A 26,493-nucleotide genomic window follows, 5' to 3' on the forward strand; every position below is an offset into this window, starting at 1 on the left:
GTAGGACGCTAACTAACTTCCTTGGATCCAAGTAGTGTGATATTGTAAAATTAAAATGACGTTGGTGTAGAAAAATCGAAAACGAGTGTTAGATTCATGGAGTTATACGAAGCTGAGGATGCATTATGGAATGTAGAAATAAAGGAATATGAAAATAAGGATGCTAAAAGTGCAGCATTTTTTCTTTTTTATTCCTATTTTCTGGATTTCAAGCTCATGTATTCAACATATCACCAACCACTAGAACACCTTCCATAATCACTTCCGCCATCTTGGTTATTTGTGATTCAAGACATTTAACTGTGGCAACCAACTTGGTACAAGTACACTTGTACAAGTCCACTTGGTCCAAGTTGGAATCCAAGCATTCTTGGATCGTGTCAACCCGCCTTTACTGGAAATTAGGTAACCAACCTCACAGGAAGGTAGAGTCAGGGCCGACGAGGAAGGGAGAAATGGTCATCTGAAAAGGAGTTTGGGCGATGGGTCAACTACTCATCCCTGGAAAAGACTATAGTTACGGAATCAACAGATGAGCCTCGTAGTATAGGATGGATGGATCGGCGAAAACTTAGGTAACATATGGAATTCGAGATAGGATTGTGAAATGTCAGAACCTTGAATAAACCTAATGCGCAGAGAAACTTAGTAAATAAACTATTAGATACAAATTCACAATTGCTGCAATTCAAGAAACAAAATGGTTAGGTAATGAGATCACAGACATAAGAACACACACTATTCTACAAAGTGTAAACCACAAGGACAAGACAGACAAGACACAAGGAAACAACGAAACTTGCAAAATTTGATAATGGACCACGCAAATATTGAAAAAGTACAACAGCTCTCATATCTGGGCATACAAATAACACAGGACGGCAGAGAGGAGGAAACACGGAAAAGAATAATGCTTACTAACAAAACATACCTCCCTGTCGCAGGTGTTCGGATCCAAAGATATCCATAGGGAAGTAAAGTTATATATAAAGCCATCATATGACCAATAGCAACATATGGCGTAGAAATATGGATCATGACAGAAAAGACAATACACCTTATAAATTTTGAAAGAAAGATATTGAGAAGGATATTAGGACCCATTTGCGACAATATGGTATGGGGTGAATAAGGTTCAACTACGAGATATACCAAATTACAAAGAACTCTCTCTAGCAAAGTACGCAAAATTATAAAGATTGTGCTGGGCAGGTCACTTTATAAGAATGGATACTAAAGGACCACCTAGTAAAATACTTAGTGGAACTATGATGGGACGTCGGCCAGTAGGAAGACCAGTCGATGCTAAAGAGATACTGAGGGTGGATAACTGGAGCCAAAGACAGGGACGCTTGAAGGCGGATTCTCCCGACTTAAGCCATTAAGAGAGAGAGATCGAGAGAGAGAGAGAGAGAGTAACCAAGGGATGCAACAAAAAAATATATATTTAAAGATATTACAGTTTTCCGAGAACTTTTTTCATTTTTCTCTTTCGTTCCACTCCTGACCACTACCTAAATGTTCATATCTTTCTTAATTTTTTATTCTGTGCATTCTTGTTATCTTACTGCATCTTCGAAGTCATTCTGTGCTTGCTATCCTTATTTTTCCTAACCTTTAAATGATTTCTTCTTCTATTGACGTCTTTTTCTTATTGTAAATGCAAAGTACTTGTATTTAGCTTTCTGTTTTGTTTTAAACGACTGCTTCAGTTTACTCTTGCGGTTTCATAATCATCCAGAAATCAGTGCCGTAATTATTCATTTCTTACCGGTATTTCAATTCCTTCGATTTTTTTCTTTCATATTTTTAGTGTGTTTTCCAATTACTTACTAGGTGGTTTGATAAGTAACCACTTTGAAATGAAAAACAGGTTTTCCAGAAAATTCTATTTTATTCGATATAAATATTGTATGTAATGCATGTTCGTAACAATATAATTCGATATAATTTTAGCTCATAACAATAATTCCAGCGATTTTAGAACTTCTTTATACCTACATACAAAGATTCAAACCTCTTTTTGTGATACATGGTATACAGCCAGCTGCAGGAATTTATTTTCCTTGTGGATTTTCTTTATGCCGTTCCAATAATATGATTCTGGAAGCCTTACGAAATAGGCGTTTGTTTTGTCAATTATCCATTTGGGAACACATAATAATCAGAGGGCCAAATAAAACTGTTATGATAGCTCTTGTTATAGCTCTTATAAGTTAATACATTGTCTTGGAGAAACAATCTAAACGACATATCGACCCCTGCATAGAATAACGTTGTAACTAACATTTTTGGCGATTTTGAGTTACAGTGTTCTTCTTGGATAACTTTTTACGCTTTATCTGCCAACATGGTCGGTGTGGCTGTAACTGCAATAACAAGAAAAATTCCGAATGGAATAATACCGTAAATATAAAAAAAAATTACAATTTTATTGTGAGAATAGTAGGGGGAAATAGACAAGACAGATCTTGATTGTTTCCCGGTGTTTAGTTTGCAGTTGAATAGTACACAGTGCAGGTGTTATTTTTTAAAAATCATGAGCAGACATCAACGTAGTTCTCGACTGATACAGTTGGCGTTGCAACAAACAAGTTATATATTTTATAATTTTCTAAAAATAAATAACGATAACAAGGTTAATTTTTAGAAGGTCCCGTAGAAGTACATAATGGTACTAAAGACGTGTAACTTGGACAAGCAAGTTGTTCTTCATTTGTAAATACAGGTAAAGAATTTGTTCTTATATAAAGTGGTTTAAGTTAGGTCTACAGTAAATATTCTTTTTGTTGTTCTGATCTTATTTTTAGGAGATGAACTAATAACTTTTTAAAAAACATTAGAGAAACAAAATGAAATACATATTTGATGATTTTGAGCAAAGTGAAATTGAAGAAGCTTTTTCTCCCGACGTTTCGGAGTATATTCCTTCATCATCTGGTAAATTTATTGTTTTGTTAGTCATAAGTTTTTTAATTATTTTAATTATTTACAGAATCATCAGAAAGTTCTACTCTACATCTGAATCATTCCTGTTTGGGTGATTACCTCCGGCGGAACCATAATAAATCGACATCGCTATTTATAGCCAGTTCAATTTAAAACGACATATTAGGGCAAGTCGTAAGTATTAGCTTAAAAAGTATAAGACGGGGACGAAAACGTAAAGCTAATAGAACGGAATGGAAAGATGTAATTCGTAAACAGAAAAAAAAAACAAAGGAGAACAATTTATAAATAAAGAAGGTAAAGTTGTAAAACAACGACAACTTCAAGGTGGTTGTATGGACAAATGTATCCGAAAGTGCCAAGAAAAACTGAATATTACAACAAGGCAACAACTTTTTAAAGAGTTTTGGAAAATGGGAGATCACAATCTTCAGACCCAATATATTAGTCGTTTGATTACTAGACACACAAGAACTCGTATTTTAATTACTACCATTGAATCTCGAAGGAAGTGGACATTTCAGTATAAATTGCCTATAAATGATAGCCACACTGTGGTATGTAAAAAAATGTTTCTTGATACGTTTGATATAACCGATAGTTGGGTGATAACAATGTCTAAAAATATGTCAGAGAGTGAAGTTGGTATAATTGAAACTAAATATTTCTAAACTTTTTGATTTGTATACGGAATGGATACAGAAAGAACATCCTATCTCGTCTACTGCAATATTAAGACAATACCGTAAGATATTCAACAGTGAATTTAACATCGAGTTTTTTAAACCAAAAAAGACCAGTGTGTCTTCTGTTATGTTTACCGAAATGCACGTGAAGACGAAAAAGCAGAGATGGATCTGAAGTACACTAACCATATTGCTAATAAGACTGTTGTAAGGCAACTTAAGGAAAGGGATAAAGAGATCGCTAAAAATTCAATGGAAACTATAGTTGCTTGTTACGACTTGCAGAAAGTTCTCACCACACCTCAGTCTGAACTGTCAATGTAGGGATATCAAAAGCAAAATATGATGATCTGCAGAGTTTATGTCGAAGTCAGTTCATTCCTGTCACTTACCACGATTATTTTAAAAATCTCCCAGTTGATTGCAAAAACATTAATCAAGACAGCGATATGGAAGATTAGACATAAAATAAATATGTTTATTTTAAATTTATTTCGAATTTATATTTAGTTTGTAATAAAATTTGCATTTTAAAAACTATCTACTGTTATTATTCCTTAACCTACAACGAGCAATAATTTGAAATTCATATTAACTTTTCCGATAAGAACATTGTCAGTGCAGTTACAAGATAATAAACTTTATATTTATATCAAAAGCTCTAACTGCCACAGTTCAAAAACCTATTCTCTAATAAAAAAAAGTAGACCTTATTCTAAAAGAGGAGTTCAACATTTATATAACTACTTACTTCTTACACTGAAAAAATGTCACATACATATAAAAAAAGAAATCAAAGAAATTGGTATCTTTTTTAATCATTTCTGAATAATATCATAAATGCTGGTTACAACGTTATTCTTTGCAGGGGTCGATATGAGGGGTAGCTGATGAAAAATCTGTGGAGACATACAGCTGATTTTGATTTGTTTTTTTTTAACAATGTTAAAAAGTGAAAAACACAGTTGTTTACCTATAAAAAGTTTATTATACATTCTAGAGAAAAATGTTTAATATCAAGGTTACAGATCTTAAAAAGTTCTTTATTTTGAGAGTTGCCAAAATAAAATATGTAAATAATTCACCGAGATAATTATAAAAAAACACTTATTTTTGTAGTAATTTAATGTTAACAACTTTGTTTTTTGTGCATAACCACACGTAATATAACTATTTAAAATTGTGGCAGTTAATGAATTAATAAAGTATCCCAAATTTCAAACAGATTAACCAAATACTATGTAAGTTATTAAATTTTTTTATCCCGGAGATTGATTATTTAAACAACTGTGCTTGCCCAAATAGCTACTCTAGCTAAAGTACAAGGTACAGTAAACAGGTACTTTATAAATCGCAATCAATTCTTTCAGGTTCATTTATAAGGTTTATTAATAAAACTTCAGTATTTTATTAAATTTGTTATTAAAAAACAGTTTGAAAAGGGCTGACTTATTAGCTTCTAAACATTTATAATAACTTTGATAATTTTTTATGTCACAAGGTTGTAAGTAGGCTCAATGAAAAGCTTGTGAAAAAGCACACTTTCCAAAATCAGATACAGAATCTTCTATAACCAATAACAAGAAACAAGCTGAGATATTGCAGCAGACAGTTGTCTCCTCCACTTTTTAGTGGCGGTATTTTATGAGTACCATCATTTTAGTGGGTTATAACTTTTTACTCCTTCACTGTGTATGCCATCTATCAATTGTATCACAAAACTTAGATCTTCTTTTACAATTTGTTCAAGTTTCAGCTCTTAACGTTAATAAAAAATGGAAATATGGGTTTAAGAAAAAAAATACTATCTGGTTTCCTATTGGTCATAGAAGGTTCTAGTTTTTTCACCAGCTTTTCATTGAGCCTACATACAAGTGTATGACATAAAAAAACGTCAAAGTTATTATAAATGTTTATAAGCTAAAAAGTCATCACTTTTTTAAACTGTTTATTAATAACAATTTGAATAAAATTTTCAGATTTTTTTTAACCCTCAAGTGGGTGTGCTTTTAAAAATCACAAGAATGGGCGGGCAACAGCACTTTACGTTGCAAGCAGAAAAATGTATCGATTCAGTTCAAACGATACATATTTATCTTCAATATAAAGATCTAAATAAATGTAAACTTGAAATTGAAAAAATGTGAATGTAAAGAAAATCACTGATTTCACATAAAAATCTTATATAGATATTTGAAGGTTCTAAAAGATATATGAAGGGTAGTTGGTCAGAAATTTGTGAAGGCGTACAGATGGTTTTATTTAATTTTTTTTGTTAAAATCTTAAAACAGGAAAAAACTATTTTTTGCCTATAAAATGTTTCTTATACATTTTAGAGTAAAATTGTTCAAATAAAAGTTGTAGATCATAAAAAAATTTGTAGATAATTTGAGAGTCTCCAAAGATTTGGCACTGACACCAGCACAAATGAGGAGGGTCCTGAAAAAAATTGAATTCAAACACCTACACTGAAATGGAAAGTAGAGGTCTCCAAGAAGGAGACGAAATGACAGAAAATTATGGCATCTGGGATGCGAGAAGCTCTGGGATTTTAAGTTGCAAAAACTCACAATATATATATATATAGATTTACAAAGAAATATAATTATTATTAGTGGGATTAAAACCAAAATATCAAATACATTTGGGGTATTAAAAACTAACACAAATATTTTATTTAAATGCTACACAATTACTTAATGAACATTATAATACTATTTTTAATGTATTAAATAAATTACTCAGGACACAACATATGAAAACAAGTAACATGTTTGAAAAAAACTAGCCTCTACACAGTTAATAGAAATAAACAGGAATAGTTTCTGTAATTTTAGTAGTGTTACATCATGGAGCAGTAAATATTCTAAAATCTTAACAAACCAAGGGCGACACAGGAAGACATTCAAATTAGAGGGTACCGTTATAAGGAAGAAGTACCTTTAAAAACAGATATATTAAGAATAAAATTAAAGAAAAATTAAAGTAATTGACAATAACAGTATTGAGGTGGAAATTATTAAGGTGAATTAGATATAGAGTGACGAAAATCAAACACTACATTATTAAATATTTGAAGAAAGTTCCGGAAAAACATGCACTGGTATATTTGTCAGAACTTTCAAAGCTATAAATAAATAAAATTGTAAAACCACTTCTGAGAAGTATTGAATAGATAAGCCAAGCATAGATTTTACATGTAAAACTTACCTTGATTAACAAATAAAAGTATGTAACCGATAAAAATAATCAAACTTAATTTAGTTGGAAATAGTTCTTTCCAATTTAAACTAGACATTGTTTTAATATACGGGTTAACATCGTTCTAGCATAATTGACAATATATTTAAATCTAAGTATATAATATATTAATTCATTACATCAAGCTCTTTTAAGATATCATTATCTTTGAAACTCGAAAAGTCAACTAAATTGTTGATGTGATTTGTTGATAATAAATGTTATGTTTTCCCCACTTATGTCATATTTACTATTGACACGATCTATGAAGGAAGTTCAAATATCCCGATTGTATTAAAAGAAGAAAAGGGATGATCGCACAGTAGATACAAGGATTGGAATTAGAAGAAATCAAGGAGTGTCATGTGATGTGTCAGCTTTGTCAAACATGTCAAATATGCTCATCCTGTCATCTGTCGTTACTTTTTAGTAGTTGTGTTTTTGTTTTAGTTGATTTAGGGCTACGGCATTTACCTCTCCCCAAATGGAAATCAGGTAATTAAAATATGTATTTTCTATATAATCTGCACATTTATTAAGTATACTTAACAGGAACAATGAAAATATTTCAGTTTGATAACCTTTTAACAAGTTTTGAGGTGGTCTGTCAACCGACCCCCAAACTAAATAGCCTTTGTTTCTATACATCCATAGGAGAAAATTAATGTTTTATTTATGGTTTAGTGCTACAATGAAATTAATGTATATCAAAGACACAATCTTACATCCTAAATTTGAAGTTTTTCCTTTTATGACAATAATGGCGAATTCATGAAAATCATAAAAAATGGTATCGGCGTAAACTTCAGAATTTAGATAAATTTTCCATGTTAGCTGATTTTATTTATAACTTTGAGATTATTTTGAGTCTTTTTAATAATACTTGTTATATTTTGATTCTCGCGACCTACTTTATTAATGAATTTCTAGTTAAATTTTGGTGGCCATTGAAACTATTGACCAAAATATATTTCAATATATCTGACATGTTTTAGTGCTATCATTTAAACATTTGAAAGAATCTTGAGGAAATTTACACTAGACTGTATAATCTACATTGTTTGATAAATGTATAGAGAAATAATTTGATGGCCATACCACAGCTGTTTTAATTTCTATACACTGTTGGTCATTAATTTATCATTTTTTTCTTTAATGAACTCTATTTGTTAGGATAATAAAAAGATACGATATTCATTTGTATTTCTTATTGTTTAAGATGTTTGAAAATCAAAAGTTTTGCTAAAATTTGTTTTGAACAATTTGTATAAATTTTTCACTTTATTTTAAATTTTTTGATAATTTAAATTCAAATTCTATTAGAGAACTATAATTCTCTGTTTAATATATATTTTACTATAAAATTAGACTAAAGAGATTTCTTTAAAATGTAACATTTGTTTAGGAACTGGTCCCATTATAAAAATATGGTTTTATAATTATGAGATATTGATCTTTGATGTATTTGCTATGCTGTATATGAACAGTATGCACCAGTATTTATACTTAATAGGACATTTTGTAACCTCTTGTGGAGAATTTGTCTTCAGTTAGCATAAAGTCCCTGGTGACCTAAGTATGTACTTATATATTTTTTTTTCATTCAAGCAACTACTATGTCTACTCCAAATCCACAAATCTGATATATTTTCATAAAAGGATAGTGCATATATAATTTGTTATTAATACTTAAAAAAAAAAGATACAAAATGTATTAAATATTGGACATTCACTATAGTTTTTGTGATTTTTTTGTTATGTGTAATACAACTGCAACTTTTTACAATCTTCTAATTGTATAATGTCTGATTATTCCCCCAACTAATGGAACCTTACTTTAAAGGGAACCTATTCATAGATAGTTCAGTCTATAGGCAAGGCCTTTAACTTATTAATTTTTACAGGTAGACTTTTTCCTGATAGTTGTATCTATTTTTATTCTATTGTATCCTGGTGTATTTAATGCTATTCTATTGTATTTAGACTTCTATTCTACACACTTTTATTTTATGTATTATTTCTTTCACCATGGCAAGATATGTTTATTCCCTGAGTTCATCCCCATTATTTGTTTTTTTTCTTGTTTTCTGATATATGTATTTTGCTGTAAATGTTATTGGTGTTGCTGCATTTGCTAGCATGTGTTTGTATTTTGTATGTATTAGATATTGTATTTGCCTGTAGATGCCTTTCTGTTTTCTTTATATTTTTATTAACACATTAAAGAGGTCTATTTGGGTATGTCAAAGTTCTTCGTGTATCTATGACAGAATCAATTTTTATAAGACTTCAAACAATGATGAGGTCTGACAGACCTTATCAGAAACTTTCTCATCTGGCAGATCGGGACATATATGACCCCAAAGAAGTTGTGATGTATTCTTGAAAATTGTTTTGTTATAATAAATGAAAACTGAATATTTTTTGTAGAAAATCATTGTACAATACTGTCAACTGTCAAACAATATTCCTTCACACAGTTCCTAGATAGTAATAAAAACTTCATAATCAGGTTCCATGAAAATTTTATAAGATTTTTATTGAAATAAAACTCAAAAATACAAACATTTGTAAAAAAAGTGACATTCATGAATTACCTTTATATTGTCCATTTTTTTTCGTGGACATTGTTAAAACATATTAAGCAGTAGTAGGCTGGTTTTCCTTCACATTCTTCACAAAATGTAATTACTTTTTTCACTTTTTATCTGCATCTTGTGACTCTTTTTATTTTCGGGCCACTTTTTACAAGCCTGTGTATCTGTTTTGGTGTTCTTGGCTGTGGTGGTTGTTCAATAAGTGACACCTGAAATAAATCTTTAAACAATGCATCTTGAAAATCCAAAATGGACTTTTTATATCATTGTCTCATTTGATCACTGAATAAATAAATAAATATGAAGTTTTATTCACATTTAATTAACATTTTATTGCAATCTACTCCCTTTTTGGCAGAATTATAGTTCTATATGATGGTTTTAGAACAGCTTGGTCATAACAAATATTTTTCCAGTTTCCATTAATACATCATCATAATGTTCATTTGTCAATAACATTAAAACAGGTCTTTTATCTGGTCATTTGATTACTTTTACATTTTTGTTTTGCTGGCCAATAACTTAACCTTTCTTTAATTTTTTATCCTTAACATCTTTTGGATAACACTTTTTATTGAATCTGAGAGTACCACAAATTCTAGTATTTTTACAAAGTAACGGTTGTGCTATGGATATACTTGTGTAATAATTATCACAATATAGAATGCATCCAAAATTTACATAATTCCACAAGTTATATCAGTTCATTTTCCTGCTTACATCCTCAAATTAAGAGTGTATCCAGTCACAGTAGATAACTTATAGAGTTTAATTCTGTAAAGATAACTTTTGTTTTTAATGTACTGTCTGAATTTAAGACGACCTCTAAAAGGTACGATACTCTCATCTATTACTATGCTTTCATCAGGAATTAAATAAGAAGGAATGTAATTTAGTAGTAGATCCAGTACAGGATGTATTTTATACAATTTATCTTGTCCCAAGTCATGCTCGTTATTAGCAAAATGCAAACAATTTAATAATAACAAAAATCTGTCCCTTGGCATGACTTTAGAAATAAATACATTATTATATAGTGAATCTTTTGACCAATACAAGGATAAATCTGGAGCATTTACTAAATTCATTGCCAAAACAGCAGAAAAGAGTGCATGTATTTCCCTGTTAGAGGTGGGTTTCCAAGCTTTAATTATTGAATAAATGTGCATCATATTTTCATTTATAGTTTAAGATGCATAGGTATTTGTTTGCTCAAGAATAATGTTCACAATTTTGTCAGTAATTAAAAGTTTGTAAAAATCTAATGGCAACTTCACAGTTTTGGAAATGTTACATTCTTCAATTTTATTATATTTTACAAATAATAATTTGTTTAAGCATTTAATTTTATTCCAAATATTCTCACCTTCATGATTAATATTTAATTAATGCCTCAGCATTACCATTCATCTGTTCCTTTTCGATAATATTCACTGTCTGCAAAACACTTTCTACTTCACCGTCACCGTCGCTATAATCAGAGTCTGGTGGTTCATAAGGTTTGTTACATATTGAATCAACCAAATCAAAATCTGATTCTGAGTCATTATGTATAGTGATAACATTTTGCAAATTTTTTTGTTCTGCTCGCAAATATTGTATGTCCGCTAACTTTGACTATCTAGGAAATACTGTGTGTATATTACAATATTTTCGTTTTCATGAAACTTTTTCTATTGGTCAAACTATTGATTTTCATTCGCGCAAAGCAGTTTTGGCCAATAGAAACACCTTAAGACTATCAGATGGCGACACCATGAAAACACGAGGCTGATTTGACCTCATATTTTTCAAATGGGTAAAAATCGTGCTTTATGGTGGTAAGGGGTCAAATAAACCTCATACATTTTTTTATAATAATTCAACTAGAGTACTCTATAAGGATTTAAATGGTACCAATAAAATAACATTAAAAAAGGTTCAAAAATAACCATTTTACAGCCTCAGCAGGTGGGGAAGTTTTAAAAATTTTTATCTGACAAATAAAAAGTTTTGTGATGAGATCTTTAAGACCTCCTTCTGCCAAATAGGAAGTTATTTAAAAACTGTCCCTGTAGGTAATGTGTTATTCTCGTTTCGAAACCATGATATTTTGATGGCTGATGTTTATTTCTGTAGTCTTTTTATTCACAGGATTTTGTGTTCTTATAAACAGAGGGATATATTTTTGTTACATGCTAGGTTTCATCTCTTTTTTTTCTATGATATTGCTGCTATACATATTTGCAATATATGTAGAGCCATCAGGAAAAATCCTAATGGGAGAAGGTTGTGAAAAAAAAATAACTTGTTTGGAACTTACATGTGGCATTTTAATGAGAATGAAGTTGAAGAATGACATTTTAATCTGAAGTATTGAAATTGAATCTTTCTGTAAATATTTTCAAAACTTTATTTACAAAAATTAACTTAAACTAATGGTAATTAATACAGACCAAAAAGGAATACTCATCAAATGTACTTTTTTATATATGGAAAGTAAGGTGCCAGTGGTACAATCCAATTCTAGAATACCAACTGATTTTTGTGAAGAACATTCTCAATTGGTGTTGGATTACAATAGTTTTTACAGTGTTCTGACCAATTCTGTGTAATTAATCAGTGTATGGCAGTGTTGTTGGAAAAATTGGAAGGATAGCAACCATTCTACTAGTGGCCAATCAAGACTGCTCATTCCTGGTGGAAAGATTTTGCTCTCTTTGGACACTTTATTGTGTTAAATAATTTTACATTTTTCTTATTTTCACTTAGTTGAGTGACTTGGCTTGAGTTACAAATTTTCTCCATTGTTCCCTATTTTTTTAGTTTTCGACAGTTTCCCCTTCGTTATTTTGATGTATCCTAATATGACCTAATATCCTGGTCCTCTCTTTTATCGTTAGTTGTCTTCCTCTCCGTTTTTATTGCTGCCAAGAATAATTGCTACTCATGAAGTGCCAATTTCTTCAATTACTTTGTTGAGCTTTTCAAAAAATTATCCTTTCACAACTTGTTCATTAATTGATGGAGCATTTATAGTAACAGTGATACTTTTTATGTATCTTTATGTTCACTTGAAGAATGATCTCACTGACAGCTTTCCGATCTGCAATATTTTTTATTCATTTTTGTTTTATGAGTATTGAGACTCCTCTTTTGGCTTTTTATTCATTAGGTACTTCACTATACAAGAGTACAGATTGCCCTTTTCTTTCTATACCAACTTCTTTTTTCTTCAACGCTGTTAGTACAACAATGTCTAGATTAATATTTCCTACTTATTTTAGTATGATTTAAAATTTTCCAATTAGTGATTTTACATTCCATGTTCACTGTCTTTTTTTTTTTTCGTAACTTTTATCATCTTAGAAGTTTATTATCTACATTACCGAGGGAATATTTGGGGTTTTTGTTAGTTTGCATTTTTCTACTGCTGGAAAACAGGTCTAACGACTATACCCCCAGCATGGAGGATCAGAATTTTCTTGGCCCTAGCCGACATCTTCCAGTATTAAGGTGTTCGTAATATGTTTTAAATTATGATGTTTTAAATGATTTGCTAGACGTATTGAGATCTTCTGTGATCTACATCAAGAATTGTTCAAATTGTACTAGTAATTTTTTTATACTAAGCATTAGCCAATTACTGTATTGAAATTGGAGCAGTTTTTTATATGTCCCCACTGACTGTATATATGTCAGGTTTATTTTTTGGCGTATTATACAACCTTTTTGGTTTTGTATTTATATTTTTCCCATGTTTTGTTATCCCTGAGGTAATAATATGATTTCATCATTAAAAAAATATCCAAGTTCATTAAATTCAAATATTACCATTTTAATGTGAAGGCAATATGGTTTTTGTCATTGGTTTAAAGTTCTAAATATTTTGCCAGACAGAATTATCTTCAGTCATAACTATCTCCTGCTTCCCTATACTAGCTGTGATTTTATCACATAAATAAAATCCCCAATAAACCCAATCAAGTATGCATGGGATAGGTTTTGTTTCTGTTGAAAATAAAATGATAATTTATTCTATTTAATTAAGTACATAAATGTTACCTTAACCTTTGAATTGATTTGAATAAGTTTATAATCAACCAAAAACAAATTGAATCACATATTACACATTCCAAGTTTTATTTTGATTTTATTTATAGTATAGTTTCTAAAAAATGGCAATAAAATTGAAAATTATGAAGTGGGATGATTTTTGTGCACATAAGTGTAGTTTACATCATCTTTATAGTTTTATTTTTAAACAATATCTTGGTAATGAAGAATTAAAAACAATTTCAAACTTAATTTTCGATTTGTACTCCTGAGCCAAATATGAAAGCACCATATTAGGTTTTTGACAACCTGTATAGGTATATAGCTATACTATAGTTAATATTATACTTAAACTTAAACTTTTCAACACTATAAAACCCCTTGATTAGCAATAAGAAAATTGAAGGATCATGCTATAAGAGAGTATTTACAAAAAGATCTGATAGCTTTGATAAATTGGACACTAACTTCAAGTATATCAATCAACATTAAGAGACAGTATAAAGCTGTATTCTCAATTCAAGCAAACAGATCCTTAAAGAATCTGTAAGAAAGAAAGAGAGCTGGATGAACTACAAGATGTTGAATATGATGTACTTGCTAAGTATACTCAAGGAAAGGTTGAGTTAATGGTTATAAATATCATTGTCCTCCTCAGGTTTCAGGCTTGAGGGATGCTGTTGAAAAACGCTGGCTAAGTGGTTAGCAAAGGTTTCAACCTTTTCCTGATTAGTTCTGGCTCAGTTACTATTTTCCGTACATATTGTGGGATTAGGAGTTAGAGTCTATTAATTTTTTGTAGCCTTCCATAATGAGTATTCTGCTGCTGTTAGGTTTTTAAGGTAGTTGTCAATGCCCAAATTCTTTTTATTTTTAAGAGTTCTTTTCTGTGTCATCTTTGTTGTGTTAAGTATTGACTTTTCTTACGGTGACCTTGTTCTTTGCCAGATTTTGCTAAGTCGTTGCTTGTTAGCGATTTCATCTTTAATGAGTGTTGGTAAGTCATGGATTAGGCATTAGTTTTTAGTGGAATATTTAGTTGCAGTTTTTTTTTAGTTGCAGTTTTTCATCTAAGAAGGTTTCTGGAGAAACGTTGGATTGTCTCTTATAACTGTTTCAGAGTTTACCGTTATTAGAACAGGGGAGTGGTCGGAAGATAAGTCAAAACAGTATTTTTGGGATGCTTTTGGTAACACAGAAATCGAGTAGATCACGCATTTTGTTTCTGTCAGCAGGCCAATATGTAGGCTCTCCATTGGACAGGAGGTTAAGGTTGTTATTTTTCATAGCTTTAAAGAGCAATTTTCCTTAAGGGTTTATAATCCTTGATCCTCAAAAGGTGTGTTTGGAATTATAGTCACCCCGGCAAGAAATCTTATACTCGCCGAGATCGTCAATGGTTCATGCTTGTTATCTGTTTTTATGCTGGTTACCTTTTTTCTATATTCATTGAGTTCATAGTTTAATTGTTTTTCGTAGCTGTTCCACTGCAGACTGTACCGTACGGGTGTTGAGAGTCATATGTTATATAATTGGAAATTTTTATTTGAGTTCTAGTAGTGAAATGTGTTTCTGTTAAAAGCCTTATATCTATACTGTGGTTAACAATAAAACCATCTTGTTTATGACGGTAGTTAGCAGGTTGAGCATTGTAGACATCTGCTCTGATAAAGGTTTTAATATGTTTTTTAGTTCTGATAAGTTATTAGGCGACTCCTCTTGTTGTATCAGTTGTCTGAGGTTACGCAACTTCAGTATTGTGCCTTTTTGTACATTTCATTGTACTATTTAGGTGCCACTTACAGTAGTACTTACTTACTTAGGTACAGTCATTTATTATTCTTGCATTTTGCTTAGTTTTATCCCAAATTCAGCTTATATAAATTAGTGGTCCCTAGTACAGAGTTTTCTTGATAACGTCTTCACGTCAATAACTACAGTTCTCATTGAGTTTTTATCAGTACATAACGTCTGATTTCTGTGTCTTTTGCCTGTGATATCACAAGTATTTAATCGTTTTGGGGGATGCTGAAATACTATGCTAGTAATGAATAGATTATAAATGACTCATATAATAAACCCATATAAAACTACAGTCTCTCGCAAGTTGTACTCTTCTTTAATCCCACCAATCTTGCCATTAAAATTTTTTTAAGATTATTGTGATTCTGCTATTTGATAGTTGATCTAGTCGTTGTTTCCATTTATTGTAGATCGATTTGATTTTTTCATCTTGAGCTCCACTTGTTGGGGCATATTTACGATATTCATATTGACAAGGCTGGTATTCAATCTTACAACGATGATTTGGTCACCAACTGTTATGTACTCTTTTACCCTGTGCTAAATGTCTTTATTTACTATCATCGCCACGTCGTTACCTAGATTGGTTGATATTTCCTGGGAAACAGATCCCATTTTGTTTATCCGAAGTGAAATGTCCTCTGCATAATGGCATATGGTATTTAATGCGCCACCACTTCATGTTTTCTGTTTTTAGCAGCCCAGGAACGTTCCGCATACTAATTTTAAGGCTGCTTCGCGTTTTTATTCCAGTCGCTCATTTTATATAGTGTATCTGGTTTCGTAGATCATCATTACTGTGTTATTGCCCTTAAATTGCCTCGATCTGCTCAAGCTTTCAGTACCATTCTGCTCTGTCCTTTGCTTGGATTTTCCAGTTGGCGACACCGATATTCTCGGCATGCTGTGTTCCCCGTCTATCCACCTCATCATTGGTCTACCCCGTCTTTTCATTCGCATCGGTGGCGATGTTAAAATCTTTTTTTATCATGTTCGATTCCGGTGCCCAAGCTAACCCTTTGGTCTATAAGTCCCGGACTTAACTAGTAAAACAAGATTTTTTTGCAAAAATTATTCTTTATTCATCAACATAATTTTTTTAGAGGCGATACAACCATTCCAACTCTTTTTTAATTGTTCGATGCCGCCCTTTTAAAACGATTTGTCTTTGCCTTTAGAAAAGTCTTCAGTTTCGGCGATTACTTCCTCATCGGAGCGATATCTATTGCTACGGAGCATTTTTTTCAGATCGGAAAAAAGGTGGTAATCGGTGGGAGCCAGATTTAGACTACACGGTGGGTGCGGAAGCAATTTAAAGTCCAATTCGTGCATTTTTCCCATCAAACGACTTGACACATCGTCCATTGTCTTGGAAACAACAATTTTTCTTGAATAAATGAGACCTTTTCTTTATGATTTCGGTCTTTAAACGCTCCAGTAAACCAATGTTGTAGCAGATATTAATTGCTTCATCATGTTTCAAATAGTCAATAAAAATAATTTCTTACGGGTACCAAAATACAGGGGCAATTACCTTTCTGGCGGTTTGTTGTGTCTTTGGTTGCTTTGGACGGCTTTCTCTAGGTGCTGTCTACTCAGATGACTGCCGATTTGATTCCGGAGCGAAGTGATGGATCCAAGTTTCATCCATTGTGATATACCGATTCAAAAACTCAGATTTTTTCCGACTAAACATGTCCAAACATCGTCTAGAATCATCATTTCGTTGTTGTTTTTGCTATGGTGTGGGAAAACGCGGCATCCATTTGGAAAACAGCTTTTTCATACCCGAATATGCATGTATAATGGTCAAACTGCTACCCTTTGATAACATTAAAGCGTTATCTTTCTCTTACAACTTCACTCTGCGGTTTTTCGTAATAGTTTTTAGCACTTTTTCGATGTTTTCGTGAAGAACTGCATTACTTTATCGTCCGGAGCGCTCAACACCATTGACCGCATTTTAATTTAGCAAACCATCGTTTAATGGTTGTAATCGATGATGCAGAGTCCCGGTAAGATAACACTGTTTGAGTCATTGCTCAGTTTGGACGATATTTTTTCCCATCAAATAACAGTGATAAATCAACACACGAAATTGCTTTGAATCCATTTTTTATAAAAAATACGAAATCAACATCACTTCAAACACTGTATCTTGGTAAATAATAATCCTTCTTCTTCCTCTTTATAAGCAATTCTGCTTGTTCATTGGCTGATTAATACCTCTATGGAAGGTTGTGACTCCATCTTTTGCGCGGTCGTCCGATACTTCTCCTGCCGATTGGTGACTTATCTCTTGCTATTTTGACGACACGGGTCTCCTCCATTCTGCTTATGAGGTTATTCCATTTTTTCTATTTTGTGTCCATTCATTTATACACTATACGTTACATTTTCTTCTAATGTCTTCACTTCTCTTTCGAGCTCTCAGCGTATTTCCTGTAATTCTTCTCAGTACTCTCATCTCTGCCGTTTGCAGTAGCCTTTGCGTTGTGGCTGTATCGGGTCTTGTTTCTGAGGCATATGTCATTATTGGTGTTACACTGACTTTATAAATCCTTGACTTCATCTCGGTGTTAATGTGTCTGTTTCGCTATATAGTGTTTTAAGGCATCCTGCTTTTTGTACTTGATTTCTCACTTCTTTGTCCAGGTCTCCATAGCTGGACAGTGTAATTCCCAGGTATTTTATTTCCATTACTTGTTCAATACTGATGCCATCAATTTCTATTTTACATCTGGTTGGTTCTTTGCTGACTACTATTTTTAGTTTTCTGAGATAAGATTGTGATATTAAAATTCTTTTGTTCTTATGTTAAATCTGTGGTGCAGTATTTGCAGACTATCTTCATCTTGGGCTATCACTATTGCGTCGTTTGCGTACCAGAGTATTTTTATTTTTTTGTTTCCCATTCTGTATCCTCTTCCTTTATTAACGCTTTTGATGATTTCATCCATGATTAAATTGAAGAGCATGGGGCTCAATGAATCTCCTTGTCTTATTCCGCTACCTATTTCTATAGGTTCTGTAAGTTGTCCATCTATTCTGACTTCAATTTTGTTGTTTTGGTATATGTATTCGATAGTTTCTATAATATTTAGGGAACTTCTCTATTATACAGAAGATGAATTACATCTTTGAGCCTTACTTTGTCAAACGCTTTCTTTAGGTCAATCAGACACAGAAATGCTGGTCTATTATGCTCAATACTTGCATAAATAATAATCCCAATGACATAAAGTTTTAACAGTATGCGTTTGAAAGTTAGAACTAGCGACATGTTAAATGGAAAATTTATCACAGTCACTATTTCATGGTTAGGCTCGGGACCTATTGACCGGCTTATTACATGTTTCGCTTGATGATAGTGGTGGTTTTGTAGATAATCAGGGCTTTTTTTACCAGTGCCATGTCACATTATTAGTTCGAGACTCTTAACTGGCGTAAATCGCTGATTTAAATAAAATTTTGAAGAGAAATACAGTCCAAAGTATTTTTAGTTATTCAAGTACCTTCATTTAACCTGGACGAATGTTCTTACTCGTATAAAACTTTACGCAAGAAACACGAAAGCTGAAATCGATAATAGACTACATAATAATCAAACAAGATACCACAATAAAGATCAAAGATGTGCGAGTCAGAACAGGAGCAGACTGTGGAACGGACCATAATTTACTGACAGCAAAAATGGGCATTAATTGGAAACATAACAAGACCCCCTCTACAAAAGAACCGTTAAACACTAAGAGAAAAACAATACAATATAGAACTACTCCAAGAACAACCAATAAGAGAACTATACCAACAACGTCTAGACCAAAAATTAATAGAATTTAGATACGGCAACATAGAAGAAATATACGAGCATATAAAGGCGAGTATAAAACAAGCAGCATTCGAAGCCCTTGGAGAAAAAGAACATATAACAAATAAACAACACTATTATGAAATAAATGAACCAACAAAAAGAATAATTTAAGAAAAAAAAGCAACTATACAGAAAATGGCTGACTACAAACAACGATGAAGTTTATAAAGAATATAGAGAAAAAGATAAAGAAGTGAAAAAACAAATAACACAACAAAAGAATGAAGAATGGGAAAGAACCTGCTTAAATATTGAAACATACATAGGAGGTACAAGAACTTCGGAGTCATGGAAAGTACTGAGAGAATTGAAACAAAACTCAACAGAAAAAATTAAATTGGGAAATATACAGGACAAAGAATGGAAGGACTATTACAAGGAACTGTTAACAGAACAAAGACCACAATTCATTGGAAAAGAAAACAGGCGAAGACGAAGCAGATCCCCACAACAAGAAATAGAAATAACAGATAGGGAAATGAGAACGGCCATAAAAGCAATCAAAAATAAGAAAGCACCAGGAACTGGAGGCATCTCACCTGAGCTTATAAAATACGGATCAAAAATATTACACCGGATGATACAATGGATATTTCAGAAAGCCATAAATGGAGAACAGCTGCGAGAAAAGATAGAGCAAGCGATAAAAGGCAAAATCGGGGAGGATCAGGCAGGCTTCACGGCAGGAAGATCATGCATAGACCACATATACACACTGGAACAACTTTTGGAAAAGAAAAAAGCAAAAAATAGAGATATACATTTGGCATTTGTGGACATGAGAAAGGCGTATGACTCTGTACCAAGGAAAGAACTATGGGAGGCAATGTACAAATTAGAAATACGGACGGAACTCATAGAAGCTACAAAAGCTCTGTATAAAGAAAATAAAGTGTCCATTAAAATGGGAAGAATCGTAGGAGACTGCACCACAACAAAAGGCCTCCTGCAGGGTTGTTCCACATCTCCAACCCTATTTAAAATATACTTAGAGAAAGCCTTGACTACATGGAAAATAAAATGCGAAGGCATGGGAGTACCGGTACGGAACGAATACCTATATACGTTAAGCTTTGCAGACGATCAAGTAGTGATTGCACAAGACCAAGACGACCTCAGCTACATGATGAAGAAACTACAAGAAGAATATACCAAGGCTGGCCTAGATATTAACCTCGCGAAAAGAGAGTACCTATCTACAAGTGAAGAAGACATAGAAGATCTACAGATTGATGACAACGTAACAATTAAAGGAAAAGATAAATTCAAATACTTGGGGTTTATAATCACGAAAAAGGTAACAACAGAGGAAGAAATTACACAAAGATTAGGACAAACAAGAACAGCAATCCGACAACTTAACTAAGTATGGTGGGATAGACACCTAAATATGAAGACAAAACCACAGATTTATAAAACATTAGTGCGAAGTATTATGACCTATGGGGCTGAAAATTTGATCATAAACAAGAACAGCAGTAAGCCAGTAGCAACAGAGATGGAATGCCTGCGAAGATGCTGCAGAGTAACAAGAATGGATAGAAGAAGTAATGACGAAATAAAGCAAAGCACATCAATACAAACAGACATACTAACATATTATAGAACAAAAAAGACTAAAGTGGTATGGACATGTAAGAAGAACTAGCGACAGCAGATGGATAAAGAGAATAACCGAATGGAGCCCCATAGGAAGGAGGAAAAAAGTACGACCCCGAAGATCCTGGAGGAACGAAGTAGACGACGCCATGAGTAAGAGAGGCCTAAATGATGGAGAATGGGACAACAGAGAGAGATGGAAACGGTTGAGCGAGGATATATATATATATATATATATATATATATATATATATATATATATATATATATATATATATATATATATATATATAACTTTAATGTATCATCAGTAATCTCACTGTATTTTACTGTTCCGGATGAAAAAAGTAATATATACATTACAAACAATATTTTTACAAACTGAATATTGATAAAACTTCTTTCACATTATTTTTTAATAAGCAATAAAATTGTATTGATCGGTAAAATGTTAGATAGACGAACTGCATATTATTTAAACGTATTCCCCGCGTATTGATTCGTCAACGTATGTTATGCATTTGTAATGTATCAAATCATTTAACGCAGCCAGGCAAATATATTTTATTAAACATTAATTAATTATTTGCATTTTTCATGTAATGTTTTCGTAACAATTTCATGCTAAACATTAATTTATGCATAGCAAGTCATTCTACATATCGCTTCTTTTTAATGAGCATTCTTTCTATTTCTTAGTTTGTTTGAAGTTTTTTCCAGCATTTTTTATTATTTAAATTTCAATCTAACCTTAACATATTGTTTCTTAATGCTTATTTTGGTGGTATTAGATCTTGCCCATGTCGAAGATCTTAAGATCATAAGAGTCATAAGAGAGGCATGCAACATCAAGTCTTCGTATTGGCTGATTCTTATTATAACAAATGTTCCTAAAGTTTTCGGAAAAAATAAATATGTATTTTCTAATTGTAAATTTAGTTTATTTTATTAACTAAATACAGGAAATTAAGTCTACATATTTAAGATTTATAATATATTTTTATAGAACAGAAAGAAGTCCGTGATCTTCGATGGCACGTAAATTTGGTCTTGCATGTGCAATAAGCCTTTGGACTGTTTCTAAGTCGATCTCACGAAATTTTTGCAAAATTCTTCGCCTTAGCTGATCTTCATTTTGGGCTTCCCAGCCATTATTATACACTATTCGACTCAAAACTGCCCAAAAATCTTCTATAGGCCTCGCCTGAGGCACATTTGGAGAGTTGTCGCGCTTGGGAACAAAAATTTATATTTTAACCAGTTAACCAATCAATCTGTCGTTCTCCTGGTGTACAGGCATGAAGCTAGGTCGGGCCAAAATATGCTTTTATCATTGGGGTGATGAGTATTTATAAATTGACAAGCTTTGTAAGACACCTGTCAACGTAACTGTCAGCATTGAAAGCTTCACCGCGAACACGCCCAACAAACGGCTGCGAAACACCAGCTTCTGAGATGACACACCATACCAAAATTTTATCGGCAAATTTCCTTTTCCCTTAAACCTTACTTCGTCAGGTGTATCTTGTACATTGCGTGTATAAAATCCGTCGTTGCCCTTCATTTCGAATTGGATAAAGTAAAATACTTTTCATCAACAATAATGAGAATTTCACCAGGAAAATGTATACGTCTCAATGTACGGCAACATCTAGAAATTTTTTCTAACTGGGCTGGTGTGTACGTAGGAGCTTCTTTCTTTTATATCGTTTTAAATTATTTCTAGACATTGTTCTACTTAGAGTTATTCGTGAAACATTATATGTTCGGCCAACATTTCGCAAAGACTTTTCTAATTGGTTATCCATACTCTGAATTAATCTCTGTTCCCGAGCAGGAGTTAAAACTCTTGGTCTTCCACTTTTGGGCAAATGAAGGCATGGTATACCACCTGTATCTGTAGAGTAGGGAGGGTGAGTTAAGTTCCACAGCACTTAGGCCACAATTGACCCATTGTGCATCCTCCCAGGGGTCTGTCGCCGTTAGCTCATTGTCCATCCTGCCATTTCTAGGAAGGTGGACAAGTCACCAGGAGACATTCCCCTTATGTGGGCAGGTGCAACTCCTGCCATTCACATAGGACATGCTCTACAGTTTCATCTTCTCGTTTACACTTCCTACATGGAGGTGTGTCTGCTAGCCCCAGTGTGTGGAGGTGTTTGCTTAGTTGACAATGACCAGTTAAAAAACCAACTGTCAAGCGTAGGTTTTTCCTGGTCATTCCCAAGTACTCTTTGATGCTGACTCTTCAAGGTTACTTAGTGTTACCCTGGCAACTCTACATCTTTGCCCTTTTCCCCGTCTTTTTATGGTTTGCGTATGGGAGTGACATTTGACAATTTCCGCGATTGTTGTAGTTGACCAACCAAAAAGATTCCCAGGTCCTTAGGCCTGCCGCGTTCCTAGCCAATTGGTCAGCAATGCGATTGCCTTTATTCCTATCGTGTCCTTTAAGTCACCTCAGGATGATGGTATTACCATCCGAAGCTTCGCGACTCGTGACACTCCATTACTAACCCTGGTGTGACACGGGGTCTATTCAAGGTATGGGATACCATTTTCGCACTCTTTAATTGTCTGTAAATCATTGGCACAGAAATACTTTGAGCACTAAAAATTCTTAAAATATTGCACTTTAGTACATGTCCTACTAACCGATAAATAGTTTGATGAATATTAAGTTTGAACGACATCTTAATGAACCGTATTTGTCAAAACTGACATTGTTTATATCGTTTAAGTTGTTTACTAACTTTGGTTTCCAATGGCAACTTGATCTTGTGAAAATTGTGTGAAAATTTCTTGAGTTTAAGAAACAGTCACGCGTTTATTGGGCTTCATTTATAAACAGGCATCTATTTAATATTAGCGGATTCTGTAGGATCCATCTAATTCTTCTTCTAGTTCCATGACCGTTATCGATCGTTGGATTGTCATGTTGGCTACCATATTCGCTATCGTGACTTTATTGACAGCAGCTCTAAATAATGATGTAGTCGATTTTCCGTACCAGAGTTTTCAGCCATGATGTTAGTCTTCTACCAGAACCACGTTTACCTTGGATCTTTCCTAGAATGATCAGACGTAAAAGTTCATTCTTTACGACATCTCCGACTTTTATACCGTCTACTAACAATTATTCTAGTAGTATTCTGCAGTCTGTTTTTCTGTTTTTTTATTCTACGTCAAACCGTGGCATGAGGGATAGTTATAGCATTACCAATCCTTCTAGTGCTAATTTCTGGATTTTTCTGCTCTCTATTTAAAATATGGTCTTCCGTTCCAATATACCTCCTTTCATGGCGTTCGTTCAATGCTACGGTTGGATACTGTGCATATTAAACACTCACCCAATTTTTTTTAGTATTTGGTAATCTTCGACCATGAAATCATCTTGCTTACTCTCTTCTTGCAGCTAGCCCATTTCCATCACAAAATATATAGATAAAGATAATATCATCAATCATATTCTTCACTAGAAAATTGATGAGGAATTTTTATAAATCAATACTAATATTCGTGGATAATCTAAATTATCTGATATAAAGAATGATCTCCTGTCAAAGTCATGGGTGTCTAGATTGAAGCTTGGATACGAATGTTGTAGTATGTAGATTCTTACAATATACCAGCTTCTTCTTCTTTTTATGTAGGCAGGACTCTGTCTGTTTTTCAATGTGCCTCCAGTAAGTTGTCGTTCTTTCTTCTTATCGCCTTTCTATTGGGGAACCGTCTTTTGCCGTCTTTACTACCCTATTTGTTGTCATTCGGCTTATATAATCGTCCCATTCTACTCTTCTATTTCTTACCCAGTTCTTGATGTTCTCCACCTTGCATCTACGTCGTATATCTGTACTTCCTGCTCTGTGCCATAGTGTATCAATTTTAAGTGTTTTCATCTCTGCTGTTTCTAACATCCTTTTTGTCAATATTGTACCAGTCAGGCAACCTGCAACTCTGGGTGCTTTATTCACTTGATCTTGAACTTCTGTTTCGAGCTTTCCATATCTAGATAATGTGATGCCTAGATATTTAAACTTCATCACTTGTTCTATTATATGACCTTCCAGCTCCAATTTACACCTTAGTAAATTTGCTGTTATAACCATGCATTTTGTCTTTTTTGGGGAAATGTTAAATTTTGTGGTAGTTATATTAAATTGGTGCAGCATACGTTGTAAATCATCTTCACTTTGAGAGGTTAGTATTGCGTCACTGCATAGCAGATTATTTTAAGTTGTTTCTCTCCCATTTGGTATCCTTTTTAGTTCTTACTTTTTTTATTTCATCTATAATCAGGTTGAACAATAGAGGACTCAGGGAATCTCCCTGTCTTATTCCATTGCCATCTTCAGTAGGGTCGGTTAGTTCTTCTTCTACCTTTACTTTTATTGTGTTGTTTTGGTAGATATTTTCGGTCTTTTTGATTATACCTAGAGGTATCTCACTCGCGTACAATAAGTCTCTAACGTCCTTTAATTTAACCCGGACAAATGCCTTCTTAAGGTCCACGAAACACAGATATGCCGGTTTGTTGTATTTTAATGATTTCTCTTGCACTTCCTCATAAGTATGGTGTCGGTGCATGATCTTCCCTTCCTAAAACCTTGTTGTTCTTTTGTTAGTGTTATAATTTTATTCAGTTTATTTGTTATTACTTTGATTGTTAATGTTAGTGTTGTGTTTAATAAATTAATTCTTCTGTAATTTTCCGGGTCCGATTTGTGTCCATTTTTGAAGAGAGGTATTAGGATGCTTGATCTCCATTCTTGAGGAATTCTGTTTTGTTTTATTATTTTTTGGATTAGTTTTAATAGATGTTTGGTCAGATCTGGTCCTCCGTACTTTAGGAGTTCATTCGATATTCTGTCCTCTCCGGGTGATTTTCTATTTTTGAATTTTCTTAATGCTTCCTTTATGTCACCTTTAGCAAATAGGGATCGAAAGTAGTCTGCCCATGTTTCCTTATGAATGTATTTCGTTTTTATTAGTTCACTCATGTCTTTTCTTTATCCTCTGATCATTCTTCATATTTCTTTTTGTGTTCCGTAGAAGTCGTGTTTCATCTGTTTTGAAAAGCTCTGCCAGTGTTCCCTTTTTATTTGTCCAACTAAAGTATTCGTTTCATTTCTGATTCGTTTATAGTGGTTATATGTCTGTTGTGGTTGTTGTGTTCTGTATTGTCAAAAAGCTTTTTTTTTCTTCACGTTTTGTTTCACTTCGTCTCTAAACCATGGTGTTTTCTTTTTTGATATGTTAGTGTTCGTTACTTTCCTTCGTTTCTCCAAGTGATTCTGTTGCTGCGTTAATTGTGTTATTTTTGAGTTTTCCCAGCTTTTTCTCGATGTTATTGTTTTCTAATATTTTATTCTCAGCGATCTTCTCTGATATTCTTTTTCTGTATAAGTATTCCATGGATTCCGTAGTTAGTCCTTCGACTTTGATTTTTGTTTGTGTTAGCGCCGCTCTCTTGGGTATGAATGTATATGTCTGTTGGTTATAACATAATCTATCATAGATCTTTGTCCACGGGTGTTATTAAATGTATATTTGTGTGGGTCTTTGTGGTCAAAAAATATGTTGTTTATTCTAAGTTCGTTATTCGTGCAGAAGTTGATCATCAGTTCTCCATTTTCGTTTTTATCATTCTCGTTATGTTTTTGTTTAATACCGGGTATTACTTAATTGCACAAATGTCTATTTCTTTCT

At 32.9% G+C, this 26,493-nt stretch overlaps 1 protein-coding gene across 1 annotated transcript in view; it reads right to left on the reverse strand.

The window, feature by feature from the left end:
• The window catches only part of senju (UDP-galactose transporter senju), a 48,239-nt gene extending 41,134 nt beyond the window's left edge, over positions 1 to 7,105 (reverse strand). The window contains exon 1 of the mRNA XM_072540858.1: positions 6,847 to 7,105. Coding sequence (XP_072396959.1) covers positions 6,847 to 6,934 — 88 coding nt within the window. The 5' untranslated portion in view covers positions 6,935 to 7,105. The remainder of the gene's footprint in view (positions 1 to 6,846) is intronic.
• Between the last annotated feature and the right edge of the window lie 19,388 nt (positions 7,106 to 26,493).

Source organism: Diabrotica undecimpunctata, chromosome 8 (assembly GCF_040954645.1).
Source record: "Diabrotica undecimpunctata isolate CICGRU chromosome 8, icDiaUnde3, whole genome shotgun sequence".
Taxonomy (NCBI): Eukaryota; Metazoa; Arthropoda; class Insecta; order Coleoptera; family Chrysomelidae; genus Diabrotica; species Diabrotica undecimpunctata.